Genomic DNA, 17297 nt, shown 5'->3' with positions numbered 1-17297 from the left:
CCCAACACCTCCCGCTTAGAATTTCCCCTTGGTTTTGAGCGCCCTCGACCGTAAATTCCCCTCGTTGAGGGAAGTGGTATTGGGAGACACCACTACAAGCAAATTAGCCTAGTGAGCGTAACGAACGCGCTAACCTACGTCACATGTTGACAATTCTACCGGTGGAGCGCGTTACTATTTACATTCAGGAAAAATGCCGGCAGATCAGCTGTTTGTTTTTCTCCGTCCTCGTAAACTTTATATCAAGAATGTGATTGAAATCTGACAAGTCCGGGGTATTCGTGTTCAAGTGAACGCCGCTACACACATCCAAAACACTGACAGAACTACCCAGATGTAGCAGAGCTAGCTGGCGGCTGTTTGCCGGGTGCTTCGAGGGCGTTTGCCCGTCATGCAGCTCTGCGTGGTCGGCGTGCTCTCTCAGGGAGCTCGGGGGGTAGCCGCTCGCTCGCTAGCTAGCTATCTGCTTTCATAAATGGTCACTTATTTTCTGACATTAGTGTTCAAAGCTCAACGGTCCTCTGGATGTTTATCAAACCAACATATTCCAACACATTTCGACGTTGTAAAGTGCTTATTTGCGAAAACATATTACAACGAAAATGTTCCTCGGGCAGAAGTGGCCGCCATCTTTGTTGAAAAATATCAGTCAGCTTGCTAAATCCGCAAAGCATCATGGGTAAATTTCATCTTCCACTTCTTTTTAAGCCCGCATCAGAGCTCACTATATTTTGAGGGTTGATTTTAAGGAGAAAATCGCCATCGGGTTAGGGCAGGAATGGGGATGGGGCCTTAGTCAGACTAACAGGACAGACTTTAGCTTTATGTCCGTTGTGACTGCAAACGCAACGTAAGTTGGACTCACAGACAATTCCATCTTCCTTTTGTTTGTTCTGTGGTCCAAACTTCTACTAAAGGTCACAGTGTTGTGTTGTAAGGTTGACTGAAAAAAAAAGTTCAGACAAAAGTTCAAAACGGTTTCCTGCAGCTGTTTTGTTATTTCCTCGTTAGGTTTTAGTTTGATGGCTAAACTATGAATAACAGCAAAAACTCTTTATGCTGCAGCCGATTGTTGTGCTCTCCCCTCTGGGATTACTCAACAAAATATGCAAAGCAGATTAATTAGTTTTCCAAGGTCATCTGTACAGAAATATGACTGTGTGTGTGTGTTAGTAAATCAGCAGTGTGTATCACCTGTAGTGACACTGGTCTGCAGATGAGTTGCCGCTCGGCTTTTATTGGTATTTGCTCAGGATTTAACGAGGCTTTGTGGCGAGGCTTCGTTTGGCCAAAAAGTATTCCTGTTTAATCCACCGCAAAAACAACACACACACACACACACACACACACACACAAGGGTGGGAGTTGTTAGAGCATCTTAGTTCTGGTAGCTTTAACGCGGAGGATGTGCGTGCGCCGTACGTTAAAGTCCACAGTTCATTTGAATCCCGTCTTAAAAAACCGCTGTCACACCAACAAAGTCGGCGCGCTGACTCAAGATCAGCCTCATTAGCTCTAATCCGCGGGCAAACCTCTGTGTGTTTGTGTTAGCAAACCGGATTAGACCGATACCTGGATGTATGGAGGATATACTCAACTTTTAACTTTGGAGTTGTGACGTGGGGCGTATTGGGGTCTTTTTCAGAACATTACTGATGTTGAGTTTTAAAGTTTTTAAACATCAATTTGGATTAAAAAAAACTTTCATCCAAAACTAATTCCTGTCAATCTTCCATAGGCCTGAGTCACTCTATCATCTGTGTGTGCACAAGTCCTCTCTTTGGTTTGGTGACCATGAAAAACTTGAAAACTTGCCTGTGTTCATATGCGAAGGTTCAGCGCTCAAAATAAACAAAGACACAGGAGTGAGGATGAATTCCTGCTGAGAAATCGATGCTATATCGAGTACGCACAGACCCTCGGAAAAACGTATGTCCACGTATGCGCTAACCCTAACCCTTTAATGAGCTATGAAGAAGAGAGTGGTCGTGTTGTTCTTGTTGTCTGCAGAGACGCTGCCCTCTGCTGGTATTACTGGTCTACTGTTTTATTTTTGTGAGGTGGATGTTACTGTAAACTGTGATGTTTTAACGGCCAACCAGATGTTCCTGGAAGTCTCTGAGACCAGAGGTGACCGAGTCTTTGCATCGTCAGCCCCTCGGCTTTGGAATCTCCTGTCCTGACTTTTGAGACTTTCAAATTCTCTTTAAATACCTTATTTTTGAGGGGTTTATGGTTTTTGTCTTTGCTGTTTTATTGATGTCACTATAAAGAGCACTTTGGTCGCCCTTGGTTGTCAAAACATGTTTTGATCCAAAATGGGATGACCATTTGGACTTTTGGTAGAGAAAAAAAGTCTTTCAAACAAAAATTTGTGGCTTTTTTATTGTTTCATTCACAGAATTAAAGACAGAAGAAGAGAAGAAAACGTCTTCAAATGGACTTTTAGGTTTATTCGTAGATGATCTTCAGAGACAGATCACCCAGTTTCTCCTGAAGCAGCCGATCAACTCTTTCACTCTGAGCAACGGTGAAGACGTTCTTCCAGTCACCGATCTGACCTGCAGAGAAAACCACAAACTAGACGTGATCATCTCTCAACACAGAAAGCTCTTTATTCATTCATTTGTTTGTTTGTTTTTCGTTACCTTTGCGCATGTATTTTCCACTGAAATTGACAATTGGCAGGGATTCGTAATTTGCCTTCGAGTCTTTCTTCATCGTGTTGAATGTGGATTTTTCTACGACTCCATCGATGGCGTCTTCGCTCAGGGTTCTCCCTAAGAAGCTGCCAATCTTAGACACTGCCCCCTTCAGGTCCTAGAAAGCAACACAAGGTCCAACGATGACAAACAAGACCTTTTCATTTACCGTCAACACTTAAAAATGAAAATTCTCACCAGAATCATGTCCTCGTAGGTCAGGAAGAGGACGTCGTACTCGTCTTTCTTTGAATGCCACTCCCTGATGTGGTCAAACCACGATGATGCGAAAACTGTACGATGGTCGAACAAGAAGTGGTTAGAAACAGTGACATCTAATGGTGGATGGTGGAACTGCAGAGGTGACCAATGCAAGGCTAGCCCCATATCTTAAATGAAGTGATGGATTATTCTGAGGTTACGAGAACCTAATGAATGTTTGTTTGGTCTGTTTCATTTGCTACTATTTGAGCAATTTCAGTTTTAACTGCAACCAGCCACCAGGGGGCAATCCAGATGTTGGATAAAAAAACAGCAAACCCCATGCGCTAGCTTGAGGCTTTAGAGCAATTATCTACAGTTTCATCCTCTACAAATATAGATGTGTTTGAGTCGACGTGTCTCACCGTCGCCCGTCAAAAACTTCTCAAAAAAGCTCCTGAAGCTCTCGGGAGTCTCCAAGTCAGTCAAGGCTTTGCTGAAGTGATAAGAGGAGACGACGACGTCTTTCGGATTCCTCATCACGTAGATGATCTGAAACAAAAACAACCAACAATCGGGGGATGGGTCTGATACAGGGCGTCTGACAAAATGCATATATACAACCAAACCCAACCCTAACCCTAAGCCCTATACCTACATAGCGAAATCCAAGTGCTAAAAACTACCACGCTAACAAAAAGAGGGGGGGATATCATCATCTAGCATAGCTAAAACAAGTAGCTCAACTTAACCGTGCATGGAAATAAACCCACTACTTGTTCGCATGTTTCTGTAACTTACTGGTACCCAATAATCTCTAATAATGGCCGTACATGTCGTCCGTGTAACCGAAGAAACACTTCTGCAATCAGGTGACAACCTGTTTGGTTCCTTCATCCAATGATTTTTCAAAATGTTATTGTCCCTGCAGACGTGAACTTCCACAGAATAAACCACTGACCTTTGGCTTCTTGTCCTTCGTGTCCGGAGGCATGAGAGCCGGGGTGAGGTGAGAGGTAAAGAGTCGTGGAGAGGCTCTCAGAGCGTAATCTGGACGTGGGCCCCGATATTCAAGCCACGGCATTTTGTCATAGTTGTTCAGATATTCATTCAGGCTGTTGCTTAGCTCGCAGATGGAGATGATGATCTGCTGAGTCCATATGGTGCCTGTGGAGTGAGGGAATCACAGTTCAGTCAAGTTTTCAGAAGATAAATCAAGAACTTCGAGAATAAAAACGTTTCACTGACCAGACTTTGGATAAGTGACCAGGAAAATGTCAGAGTCTCGTATTTCAAAGCTCGGGAGTGAATCCAGCTGCTTGACGTCGGTGATAGCGGTGATAAAGTTGTAGTTCTTGTAGCTGGTGAGGTATTCGCTGATCTTCTCCATGTTGCTTCTGATTCACAACAGGAATAATGTGGTCCTGAATCATTCAGAGAGGCAGTATTTAAAAAAAAGAAAGGGAGAGGACTGGACTCTGGACTGATGGTGTTTCATCACAGTACAGCGTGTTCCTCCATTACAAACAAATCTTTAAATGTAACATCCTCTAAACCATCCAATACAGCTGTACCAGATGTTCCTGGAAGTCTCTGAGACCAGACCAAAGACCAGAGGTGACCGAGTCTTTGCATCGTCAGCCCCTCAGCTTTGGAATCGTCTGTCCTGACTCTTGAGACTTTCAAATTCTCTTTAAATACCTTATTTTTGAGGGGTTTATTGTGTTGTGTACAGTAACTGTGTTGTTTTTGGTCTTTGCTGTTTTATTGATGTCATTATATAGAGCACTTTGGTCGCCCTTGGTTGTCTAAACATGTTTTGATCCAAAATTGGATGTCCATTTGGACTTTTGGCAGAGAAAGTCTTTCAAACAAAACTGTCAACAAATTGTGTCTTTTTTATTGTTTCATTCACAGAATTAAAGACAAAAGAAGAGAAGAAAGAATCCTCAAATTGACTTTTAGGGTTTTCAAGACATCGTTGGATTGTCGCGGTTTATTCACAGATGATCTTCAGAGACAGATCACCCAGTTTCTCCTGAAGCAGCCGATCAACTCTTTCACTCTGAGCAACGGTGAAGACGTTCTTCCAGTCACCGATCTGACCTGCAGAGAAAACCACAAACTAGACGTGATCATCTCTCCACACAGAAAGCTCTTCATTCATTCGTTCGTTTGTTTGTTTGTTTGTTTGTTTTCGTTACCTTTGCGCATGAAGATTCCGCTGAACTTGTCTTTTGGCATGAACTCGTAATTTGCCTTCGAGTCTTTCTTCATCGCCTTGAATGTGGCTTTTTCTACGACTCCATCGATGGCGTCTTCGCTCAGGGTTCTCCCTAAGAAGCTGCAGATCTTAGTCACTGCCCCCTTCAGGTCCTAGAAGGCAACACAAGGTCCAACGATGACAATCGAGACCTTTTCATTTACCGTACAGTGTGAAGATGATAGTGGACGTCTTCTCACCAGAATCATGTCCTCGTAGGTCAGGAAGAGGACGTCGTACTCGTCTTTCTTTGAATGCCACTCCCTGATGTGGTCAAACCACGATGATGCGAAAACTGTACGATGGTCGAACAAGAAGTGGTTAGAAATAGTGACATCTGATGGTGGATGGTGAAACTGCAGAGGTGACCAACGCAAAGCTAGCCCCATATCTTAAATGAAGTGATGGGTTATTCGGAGGTTAGGAGAACCTTATGGATATTTGTTTGGTCTGTTTCATTTGCTACTATTTGGGCAATTTGAGTTTTAGCTGCAGCCAGCCACCAGGGGGCGATACCCATGCGCTAGCCTGAGCCTTCGAGAGGGAAATGCTTTAGAGCAATTATCTACAGTTTCATCCTCTACAAATATAGATGTGTTTGAGTGGACGACGCGTCTCACCGTCGCCCGTCAAAAACGTCTCAAAAAAACTCCCGAAGCTCTCGGGAGTCTCCAAGTCAGTCAAGGCTTTGCTGAAGTGGTAATAGGAGACGACGACGTCTTTCGGATTCCTCATCACGTAGATGATCTGGAACAGAAACAAACCAACAACCGGGGTATGGGTTTGATACACGGCGTCAGACAAACGGCAGAATTATCCCTAACACTAACCCAGGAATAACCCTAACCCAACCCCAATCCTAAACCCTAACCCTACATAGCGAAAAAAACATTTTCACTCACTCAAATGATCCGGGTTATTCAAGTCACTTGAGTCAGTATTGCTAAATCGCCAAGAAAACTCAGTCCTAGTATATTATAATAATTCATACTTTGTTGTTGTTTTGCTAACAATAGAAAAGTCTGTCTAGCATTAGCCTATTATTATTATTAATAATATTATTAGCCTATTATTATTATTATTAGGCTATTTAACATCTCGACCGACATCATTTTTATATGCTACATCTATACACCAAACCTTGGCCTATAACCTATAAACATGCTATTTCAGAAGTGAAAGTATGGCTTTTGTTGTGGATTTGCTGACTCACGGAGAAATAGCCTACCTTTCGTCTGCTAGCTAGGAAACACATCCGCTCATGCTAACGTAACCTGCTGATTAGCGCGAGTCGCGGCTGTTTATGGTTCTGCAGGAGGTTCCCATCTCTGACTTAGTTGACTTGTGGAGTCGTGGTTGCCTTCGAAATTGTCAGTTTACAACTTTTGACAGCTAAGACGGCTAGGACTAGTAGCTAATGTTGCAAGATGTTTGTGTGTGTGGCGCTGTTTAAATTAAACTGTAGTACGACTCAACTGATCCGGGTTAATGATGCTAGTGACTCGCGACTCATGGGTTAATTTAAAGACACGGGTTTAAAGAGTCGGTTGAATCATGACTCAACCAGCTCTTCTAAAGACGTGAACTTCCACAGAATAAACCACTGACCTTTGGCTTCTTGTCCTTGGCGTCCGGAGGCATGAGAGCCGGGGTGAGGTGAGAGGCAAAGAGTCGCGGAGAGGCTCTCAGAGCGTAATCTGGACGACCCTCAGGATATTCCAGCCACGGCATCTTCTCATAGTTGTTCGTATATTCATTCAGGCTGTGGCTTAGCTCGCAGATGGAGATGATGATCTGCTGAGTCCATATGGTGCCTGTGGAGTGAGGGAAGTCACAGTTCAGTCAAGTTTTCAGAACATAAGAACTTAAAAAAAAACGTTTCACTGACCAGACTTTGGATAAGTGACCAGGAAAATATCAGAGTCTCGTATTTCGAAGCTCGGGAGTGAATCCAGGTGCTTGACGTCGGTGATGGCGGTGATAAAGTTGTAGTTCTTGTAGCTGCTGAGGTATTCGCTGATCTTCTCCATGTTGCTTCTGATTCACAACATGAAGTGAAATAAACGTTTGGTCCAGAGTCGTCAGTAAAGGCAGCAGTAAATGTAAAAAAAAAAATGGATCATACTGGACTCTGGACTTAAGTCTTTATCTGTGATACTGACTGCCAGGCCTTAAATATAAGTTTGTATTCTTAGTTTTATCTCAGCACTCGCTGAAGGATTGAGAACAGGCGCATGTTAAAAAATTGAGAAGAGACCGTATTTTACACTATTTTAAGAATACAGAAAATGACATGACATTGAAGTATTTTCGATAGAAAACATAAAGGCCTTTTCGTCATCTCAGCAAAATATGTATTTACAGTGTGAGACAGTGGAGACACTGGGCCAGAGGTTACATCTCCTGTTTTACGGCCTCTATACTGCACAGCATTGATGGCACAGAGAGATAACATCATGGTTACATAAGGACAATGAACCTGATCTGCAGTTTAAAAACAATGCAAAGAAAACGGACAAAAACTAAAAATATATGTGTAAACAATGTGTTACAACTTCCACTAAAATATAAGCCAGGAAACATTTTTAAAGCTTCAGTTCCACAATTCAGATCCAACTTGTTACCAAAAAAACTTTATTTTTGCAAAATCTTTCCCTTAAAGTTTCAAACTAAAATAAATCAATCTCTATGACTCAAAATTTTATGGAAAACCAGGTTTTTATTACTGAGCAGAGTGAAAATTCCCCTCACGTGACTATGAACAATCCATAAACAGGTCCATAAAAGACAATCAAAAAGTGATAATTTGTCACCAAAATAAAAGACTTAATCCACAATGAACTCATAAAAGTAAACAAAAAAAAACCCTCATACTCACAGTTATTCATGTCACAGTTGAACTGAAGCAGCTCATAAACACTAAAACACATGCGAGTGCTGCCCTCTGCTGGATTCTGTGGCTCATCGCATGTATTGATCAGTGCTTTGCACACACACACTTGTACTTGCTGCATACTGAGGACCGGGTTGCTGACAAAGTGAGGACTAGTATTTCTACTTTGTAAATCAACACAATTACAAATATTTACTTTGTGAATGACATCTATAAAGAACTACTGGGTGCAGTACCATAAAATGTCTGCAGGTGGAGCCCCAGAGCAAAAAGTGTGTGAAACACCGAGGCTGGAAACAGGGTTTTTGTACCAAATTGAGGAGCTCTGTTAAAAAGTGATTTCAATGAAAACAAAGTGAGGACCGGCCAAAATGTCCTGACTTCGTCAAAACGACCTCACTTTGTTGGTTTAAAACCCTCACTGGTCCTCAGTATGCTGCAAGTACAAGAACACACACAAGGCTGTGTCAGGACCACAAGGGAGACTCATGTTTCAGAGAACCGGGGTTAAATCCTTAACCTAAAGTTTTCTTTCACCTCCTGGTTTTTCAGAGAACCTGGGTTATTTCCTTAACTTACAGGTTTCCCTGTTTCGGAGAACCAGGGTGAAATCCTTAACCTAAAGTTCCCCCTGTTTCAGAGAACCTAGGTTAATTCCATAACCTAAGGTTTTCTGTGGTTCAGAGAACCAGGGTTAAATCCTTAACCTAAGGTTTTCTATGTTTCATAGAACCAGGGTTAAATTCTTAACCTAAAGTTTCCCCTGTTTCAGAGAACCTTAGTTAATTCCTTAACCTACATGTTTCTCTGTTTCGGAGAACCAGGGTTAAATCCTTAACCTAAAGTGTTCCCTGTTTCAAAGACCCTTAGTTAATTCCTTAACCTAAGGTTTCCCCTGATTCAGAGAACCTGGGTTATTTCCTTAACCTAAATCGCTCCGTGTTTCATAGAACCAGGTATAATTCCTGGTTCTATGAAAGTGACTGCGAGAAGCGGGTTAATTTCTTAACCTGAAGTTGTCACCGGACATTCGTTTCACCTCACGCCGCCTCGCCTGCTCGCTTTACTAGCGCAGTCAGTCACTGTGCGTGCAGCGCAGACACTGCTGTTCTGTTTAATAATATCGAACATAGTCGATCCTCCACAGAACAAAGAAACACGACCGTGTCGTCTGCAAACAGAGTGACTTTGTTTGTGATGAGATCGGCCTGGAGGGCGTTTCACCGATCACACGAGGAGAAGCGGAGCTGAAGAGTGGTTTTCATTTCCACCGCCATCATCGCCGCCGCCGCCGCGCGTGTCTAAGTGTCTAAGAGATCTTGTTCCGATCAATAGCCTCGCACGGAAACGAGCGCGCGTACAACAACAACGAAAACAACAATGCGACAGATGCAACATCAGGGCCGTTTGATGGGCGCACAAGTGTCATGTTCCTGCAGCAGCGCTCCGGCCCCATCCCCCATGATGCATCTGAGGCAGAAGCAGCTGAATCACAAACAGACCAGCGTGCAGATAAATTCTAAAAAATTGACCCGTTAAAATCCCCCCCCCCCCCCAACCACACACACACACACACACACACACTGCTGTCTGAGGGTCTAACTGTGCATTGGGGTTTTCATTCCATCGACCTCGTGTTTTTGGGGCGAACAAAACTATGCAACTTGCAGATAATTGCTCTGGGCTACTTTGGGATCGATGCGCTGCCAACGTATCAGTCTGTATTGGAAAGTGTGTGTGTGTGTGTGTGTGTGTGTGTGTGTGTGTGTGTGTGTGTGTGTGTGTGTGTGTGTGTGTGTGTGTGTGTGTGTGTGTGTGTGTGTGTGTGTGTGTGTGTGTGTGTGTGTGTGTGTGTGTGTGTGATCGCTCGGTGCATCAATCCTTTCCCAGAGAGCCATTTCCCAGCCGCTGCCCTGCCCCGTGCTCTCTGTGGGGGGGGAAGAGCAGCCACACACCGTTCACACACACACACACACACACACACACACATATTTCCTTCTCGTTGTTCCAGCGCTGGGCGAAAAGAAAAAAAAAACCCAGAGAAACTAAGTCAGAATCATGATGGAGACGTCAGTCTGAGTGGTTTTTTGGTCGGGGTTGGGGTTGGGGTTGGGGTTGGGGAGGGGTCTACTGTACTCGTGAAATCCTCTGGGGAGCGGAAAAAGGAAACTGGACCTCCTCAAACCCTGGATGTGGTGTGCGGTGGTGGATGATGGTAAAGAGGATGGAGCTCGACGGAGAACTCTCGAGGAGGACGGGAGGATGATGTGAAGCACTGCTGTGAAGCTTTGACTTCGTTGTTTCTCTGCTCGGACGCTGGAGGAAGCTTCTCCGTCACTTTTTCTGGATGCTTTTATTTGGCGGCGGTTGATGTTGTTGTTCCAAACTTTCCGTTGACCCTTGAGGAAAGAAGTCGATCCTGATTTAGAAGGTACGTTTTTTTTTAACTTAAAATTCTACGCGTCTCCTCAGCGGCAAACGACTACTACGACAATTCTCAAGGCTGCCGGGTGGTTTCTTCCATTTCAGTGTGATGTATCGTCAGGATACTGTATAATTTAACGCTTAAAGGTGTAGTACGTAACTCTCAAACGCGACGAGTCAGTTTGTCGTTTGTCAAAAGAGTTCACGACATTGTTGACGTTGCGCCGTGTGCTGCACACAGGAAGTGACAGGAGGCGACGACGGCAACTCAGTCAAAGTGCAGTGACTGCAAAAAGATTTAAAACGTTGCAGTAAACGAATATCTGGGGAAAAAAATGTGTGTATTAAAGAGCTAAAATGTTCACAATAAACCAAAGTCACTGCGAAAAGACACCGTGAAGTGTAAAGTGGGAGATTTGAGGTCGAAATGACATCACGATATCTCATTGTGATTTCGAAATATGGATGTTTATGATGATATTTTGGCCGAATTTCAAAATTAAAGTGTCTGTTTTGAGATGGAAGAGTTAATAGTTGAAAAAAAGTCAATGTATTTATGATGCAAAATCAATATATTCATAAGAAAAACAAAGCAATAACTTGTTTTAGCTCGATATTAATGGAGTTAATGGTCGCTAGTTTCGGCTCTTCGTCAATAGAACATGATGTTTTATTTTGTAAACAATCTGTGGTGAAATGGTGACAATACAAAATAATTAAATTACATGCATGTGCTCTTGAACTTGGACTTTTCTGCGTTGTGTTTACATTTCAATACTAAACGTGCGCTAGAATGTCGATCGGAACGCTAATCGGTGGTCCGTTCAGCCGAGCCGATTCAGCTGTTTATCGCAGACGACGGATCGTCTTTTACGTGATTTTTGTATTCCCGTAGCAGCCGCCGCGTTAAAACCGCTCGAGCCGCGTCACTTCCGGGGAAGCTCAGCTTCTCTGGGAGTCAACTGAAAGGCGGGGCCAGTTTCTGATTGACAGCGTGGCAGAAACAAACACCTCGGTCCCGTGTTGATTTTGCGACGAAGTCCGTCGACAAACAGCTGCTCGTTGTGCGATAATAGAACATTTGCGTTTGTAAATAAACAGCATTGACATCATTATCACGTTCCCTCGTTCTAGTTGTTTGTTTATGGAAGAATTTACGTATAAATAACTGGGTCTGAAATGAGCTTCAGCTGTTTCAGAGAACCATATATAGGTTCTTCGGCTTGTCCTCATAGGAGACCACCTGGAACCCCTTTGGAGGGTTCCACCAAGAACCCTTTTAAAACCCTTTATTCAGTAAAGGGGTTTTAAAGGGTTCTCTGGATCAAAATGGTTCTCACTGGAACCGTTAGTGTTACCAAGAACCCTTGAAAAACCCTTTCTTCGGGAAAAGGGTTTTTCAGAATCAAATGGTTCCAGGTAGAACCTCAGGAGCCTTTTGGAACCCTTATTTCTTAGAGTGTACTATAATAATATATATGTATACATATATATATATATATGTGTATGTATATATAGTTCACAAAAACACATAGAAAAAAGAAAACATTAAATTGAAGTAACAGACAATTCTTCTTAGAACCTCAGCCCTTGTAGAAGAACCCTTTTGGAACCCTTATTTCTTAGAGTGTACTATAATAATATATGTATGCATATATATATATATATATATATATGTATATATAGTTCACAAAAACACATAGAAATAAGAAAACATTAAATCGAAGTAACAGACAATTCTTCTTAGAACCTCAGCCCTTGTAGAAGAACCCTTTTGGAACCCTTATTTCGAAGAGTGTACTATAATAATATATACGTATATATATATATATATGTATATATAGTTCACAAAAACACATAGAAAAAAGAAAACATTAAATCGAAGTAACAGACAATTCTTCTTAGAACCTCAGCACCTTGTAGAAGAACCCTTTTGGAACCCTTATTTCTTAGAGTGTACTATAATAATATATGTATGCATATATATATATATATATATATATGTATATATAGTTCACAAAAACACATAGAAATAAGAAAACATTAAATCGAAGTAACAGACAATTCTTCTTAGAACCTCAGCCCTTGTAGAAGAACCCTTTTGGAACCCTTATTTCTTAGAGTGTACTATAATAATATATATGTTTATATATATATATGTATATATAGTTCACAAAAACACATAGAAAAAAGCAAACATTAAATCGAAGTAACAGACAATTCTTCTTAGAACCGCAGCACCTTGTAGAAGAACCCTTTTGGAACCCTTATTTCTTAGAGTGTACTATAATAATATATATGTATATATATATATATACATATATATATATAGTTCACAAAAACACATAGAAAAAAGAAAACATTAAATCGAAAGTAACAGACAGTTCTTCTTAGAACCTCAGCACCTTGTAGAAGAGCCCTTTTGGAACCCTTATTTCTAAGAGTGTGGCTCCTCAAAGGTCTAAACGTGTTTTGCCTGATCTAACCACGGCGCCCTCGCGTTGATTCCCGTGTGCTCTCACGTCCGCAGAACTCGCGCCGGCGGCCATGTCCGACAGCCCGGAGAACATCCCGCTGGGAGAGTGCACCCTCTCCGAGTCCAAGGACCAGCTGACGCCGCCGAGCCGCACCGAGAGCACCGTGTTCAGCCTCTCCCGCAGCGAGTCCCTCTGGACCGCCGAGACGGCGGAGAGCAAATGCGAGGTCTTCTGGTTCCCCATACACCTCATGTCCACCGGGGGCAGCTTCCTGGCGTGCGGCCTCATCATCAGCGGCCTGTACTTCGCCGGCCACTGCAAGAAGGTCACCAACATCCTGGGCCCGGCCCTGCTGTCCATCGGGCTGATGGTGTTCGTGCTGGGCGTGGTCCTGATCCCCATCACCAAGGAGAACAGGAAGCGCTCGACCACGAAGAGGCCTCTGAGCTACTACAGGCCGCCCAAGTTCAATCTGTGACCGGGTGATTCCGAACTCCGGGGATCTGCGATGAATCAAATTGTAACTTTTCCAGCATGGGAACAATCGGTGTTTTTTTGTTTTTGTTTTTGTTTAAAATGTTGCTCCGGAATCATCTGTTGCTTTGGCATTTTTTTAGAAACCGACTCTGTTTTCATTTGAAAACTCCAGGGGCAGAGTTTTATGGGTGCGTTCCAGTTGTGTTTTTTGGAAGTCGGAATTTCCGACTCGGAACGTCGGAGGAACCTCACCGAACGCAACGTGTGATTCCAAAATGGCTGCCGCTCGTACAGACACTGCTACTTTTATTGTTATTTACACTTTTATCCTTTTCACATGAAGTCGTAAAGTTCGTAAACAATGGTATCGCGAACAACGGCTAGCTCGAGATACATTTGTGTCCATGTTTTTCACTCCCAGTCCAGACCTCCGACTTCCGCAGTTATTCACGTCAAATTCCTGATTGGTTCTAATTAGCCGCATCGCGAATTTCGGGCTGTGAACAAAAATCTGCGTTAACACTCGGTTTCTGTTTCCATCTTCATCGTTGGTGCAATAAATAATACGATAAAATACGATTCAATACCCACTAGCTTAAAGAGAGATACAGCGCCACCTACGGAGGCGGAGTCAGACGTACACGGTCAATAAATCAATTTTCTTGGACTCTGCAAGTTGTCCGATTGCCTGCCTTAGTCTGGCTAACGCCTTAGCTTGTGTGTGAAAACATACTGAGCAGTGACACAAACCTACCACACGAGGCAGCGGTGCACCAGCAGCTCCTGTGTCCCCGTGACTTAAAAACACAGATTTTTCTCAGTGGATTTTCTGTGCGGGAGAACGAGTCTCTGCGCTTCCAGTCGGAGAAGTTAGCAGTGAGCTAAAGCAGCGTACGCGCACGTGCACGTGTGTCCTCACTGGCAGCCATTTTGTTAGTCACAGTGTCGTTTGAGTTCATGCGCTCGGCCGCATGCGCTTCGTGGAAAAAGCTGCATGGACTGTATATGATATGCCTGTTCTACGGTGGCCCTGAAGTGCAAATCACCATCACAAACAGGAAAACGCAACAACACATGACAAAAAAACAGTAAACACAACGACAATAGTAGGAAACACAACGACAAAGGCAGGAAATACAACGACAAAAGCAGGAAACACAATTATAAAAGCTGGAAACACAACGACAAAGGCACAGGCAGGAAGCACAATGATCAAAGCAGGAAACACAACAACAAAAGCAGGAAACACAACAACGAAAGCAGGAAACACAATGATAAAAGCAGAAAACACAATGATAAAAGCAGGAAACACAATGACAAAAGCCGGAAACACAACAACAAAAGCAGGAAACACAGTGATAAAAGCAGGAAACACAATAATAAAAGCAGGAAACACAGTGATAAAAGCAGGTAACACAACAACAAACGCAGGAAACACAGTGATAAAAGCAGGAAATACAATGACAAAAGCCGAAAACACAACAACAAAAGCAGGAAACACAATGAAAGAAGCACAATGATGAAGGGCAGAAAACACAATGATAAAACCTGGAAACAAAATGACGAAAGCAGGAAACACAATGATAAAACAACAAAAGCAGGAAACACAGTGATAAAAGCAGGAAACACAATGACAAAAGCAGGAAACACAGTGATAAAAGCAGGAAACACAGAGATAAAAGCAGGAAACACAATGATAAAAGCAGAAAACACAATGATAAAAGCAGGAAACACAATGACAAAAGCCGGAAACACAACAACAAAAGCAGGAAACACAGTGATAAAAGCAGGAAACACAATAATAAAAGCAGGAAACACAATGACAAAAGCAGGAAACACAATGACAAAAGCAGGAAACACAGTGATAAAAGCAGGAAACACAGTGATAAAAGCAGGAAACACAATGACAAAAGCAGGAAGCACAATGACAAAAGGAGGAAACACAATGACAAAAGCAGGAAACACAATGAAAAAAGCAGGAAGCACAATGACAAAAGGAGGAAACACAATGACAAAAGCAGAAAACACAATGAAAAAAGCAGAAAACACAATTATCAAAGCAGGAAACACAACAAAAGCCTGGAACACAATGAAAAAAGCAGAAAAACAAAGATAAAAGCAGGAAACACAATGATAAAAGGAGAAAACACAATTACAAAAGCAGGAAACGCAATGAAAAAAGCAGGAAAAACAATGACAAAAGCAGGAAACACAATTATCAAAGCAGGAAACACAATGATAAAAGCAGGAAACACAATTATCAAAGCAGGAAAAACAATGACAAAGCAGGAAACACAATGACATCTGTTATTTGTTGGCGGTGATTTGCACTTTCAGGGCCACCGTACTGTTCTCACTCACTGCTGCACGGCCACATATCAGAAGTATATCTGAAGTCGGACGACGTACCGATGCACTGAAATAACGCAAATCGGACTTTAAAATCCCTGAGACGTGAATGTAGCCTGGTGTTTTTTTACTCCTCTGATTCTCTGAAAGTGTGCACGAGGAAAACGTAAAGACAAAACGTTCCCACGCTCGGACAGAGTTTAGCCAACGAGGTTTTTTGCAAAACTCTCCTCGTTAATATTAAGGAGAGAAAAGTGGACGAGAGGGATTTCCTCGTTGCCGTTTGCTGCAGCATCGGCCAATTCATGAATAATTAAAGGTGGCGAGAGCTCATCGTACACGATTCCCGCTTTAGTTTTTCTTCCAGAAACGACACAGACGGCACTCTGGGAAATTTGAATCTGTTCGTCGTCAAACATGGAAAAGAGACACTGGGAAATTTGACTGTCGTGCACCTGAAAGCGCATTTTCATGGCATTTAAATACGGCGTCGCAGCAGATTTGCAGTGAAAAACCTTCGTCACTGAGCCTCCACCGCATAGCACGTTAAATATTGATGTGTTTTATGACGAGACTTCTGCTCGTCACGGGGGGGGAATTGTGATTAAAGCGGCTTAAAAATCAATATTTGCATATCAAGAAAAGCTCTGCGCGAGGAAGGCGCGGCTCGCAAACGTACAAACAGTCCTCGTCCTCCTCTGGAGTTCATTTACAATGTTTAGTTTTTCACTTTTGTTCGTCAGTGTCACAAAAAATCAGAGGTGAAAATTCAGGGAAGTTTCAATTTCCGTCGTTAAAATTCAATCTCAAAATACGGCGCACGACGTTATTTCGCTATTTCACACCTCGCGTTTTTCACAAGAAATGTGTTCAACGCTGTGAAAATGAAAGTGGAAATTAGACATTTTAAATTTTAACAGGAAAAAAATTCACAATTGAGTGAATTGCACTGTAAAAAATAAAATGGTTGAAAAGTTTTTTTACTTTTATTTAATGACTTAAGTTTGCTCCTTTAAACTAAAGTTCATTAAGTTTTACCAATTTTAGTGATTTATTTTTATTTTGTCAAAAAATTTACTAAAAAATCAACTTTTTTTATTACTAAAAAATCAACTTTTTTTTTTTTAACTAAAAAAATCAACCTTTTTTTAAACAAAAAAATCAACTTTTTTTTTTTTTACTAAAAAATCAACTTTTTTTTTTTTGGTCCTTATTTTCTTAAATAAAGATCTTTTTCTCAGGAGAAAATTCCGACTTTAAATCGATGCCTTTTCGTTGTTCGCTGCGTGTGTTGTTAAAATAAGTCCTCCTGTTTTTGTGTGCTGCCCCCTTGTGGCCAAAGGCATTAGTTATACTTTTGAAGTGGTTGAATGTCAGCTTACAAACAAATAAGTGAAGTAAAAGTGTACTTATAAAAATATAAATAACAGCAGTTTTTAACAAGATGCTACGTTGAAAAGTGAAGTTTCTACGTCGTCATATGAAGCCGTGTGTGAGCGCATGAACCTGAC

At 42.2% G+C, this 17297-nt stretch overlaps 3 protein-coding genes across 3 annotated transcripts; 1 reads left to right on the top strand and 2 right to left on the bottom strand.

The window, feature by feature from the left end:
- Nucleotides 1-2451: 2451 nt before the first annotated feature.
- On the bottom strand, nt 2452-4293 carry LOC310933054 (amine sulfotransferase-like; the record flags this gene model as incomplete). Its single annotated transcript, XM_083896476.1, has 6 exons — nt 2452-2561; nt 2649-2820; nt 2901-2995; nt 3329-3455; nt 3865-4070; nt 4152-4293. The coding sequence occupies 6 exons, from the start codon at nt 4291-4293 to the stop codon at nt 2452-2454; spliced, it is 852 nt and encodes a 283-aa protein (XP_083752602.1).
- Nucleotides 4294-4899: 606 nt separating this feature from the next.
- On the bottom strand, nt 4900-7196 carry LOC310932889 (amine sulfotransferase-like; the record flags this gene model as incomplete). The annotated part of the gene is made up of 6 exons (XM_083896278.1): nt 4900-5009; nt 5108-5279; nt 5367-5461; nt 5787-5913; nt 6775-6980; nt 7055-7196. The coding sequence occupies 6 exons, from the start codon at nt 7194-7196 to the stop codon at nt 4900-4902; spliced, it is 852 nt and encodes a 283-aa protein (XP_083752404.1).
- Nucleotides 7197-13030: 5834 nt separating this feature from the next.
- Nucleotides 13031-13438, top strand: pirt (phosphoinositide interacting regulator of transient receptor potential channels; the record flags this gene model as incomplete). Its single annotated transcript, XM_083896176.1, has 1 exon — nt 13031-13438. The coding sequence occupies one exon, from the start codon at nt 13031-13033 to the stop codon at nt 13436-13438; it is 408 nt and encodes a 135-aa protein (XP_083752302.1).
- Nucleotides 13439-17297: the final 3859 nt, after the last annotated feature.

This window comes from Microchirus variegatus (genome assembly GCF_963457635.1).
Source record: "Microchirus variegatus genome assembly, chromosome: 10".
In the NCBI taxonomy this organism is placed as follows: Eukaryota; Metazoa; Chordata; class Actinopteri; order Pleuronectiformes; family Soleidae; genus Microchirus; species Microchirus variegatus.
Note: the sequence above shows the minus strand (reverse complement) of the source record. Positions and strands in the feature narration are given on the sequence as shown.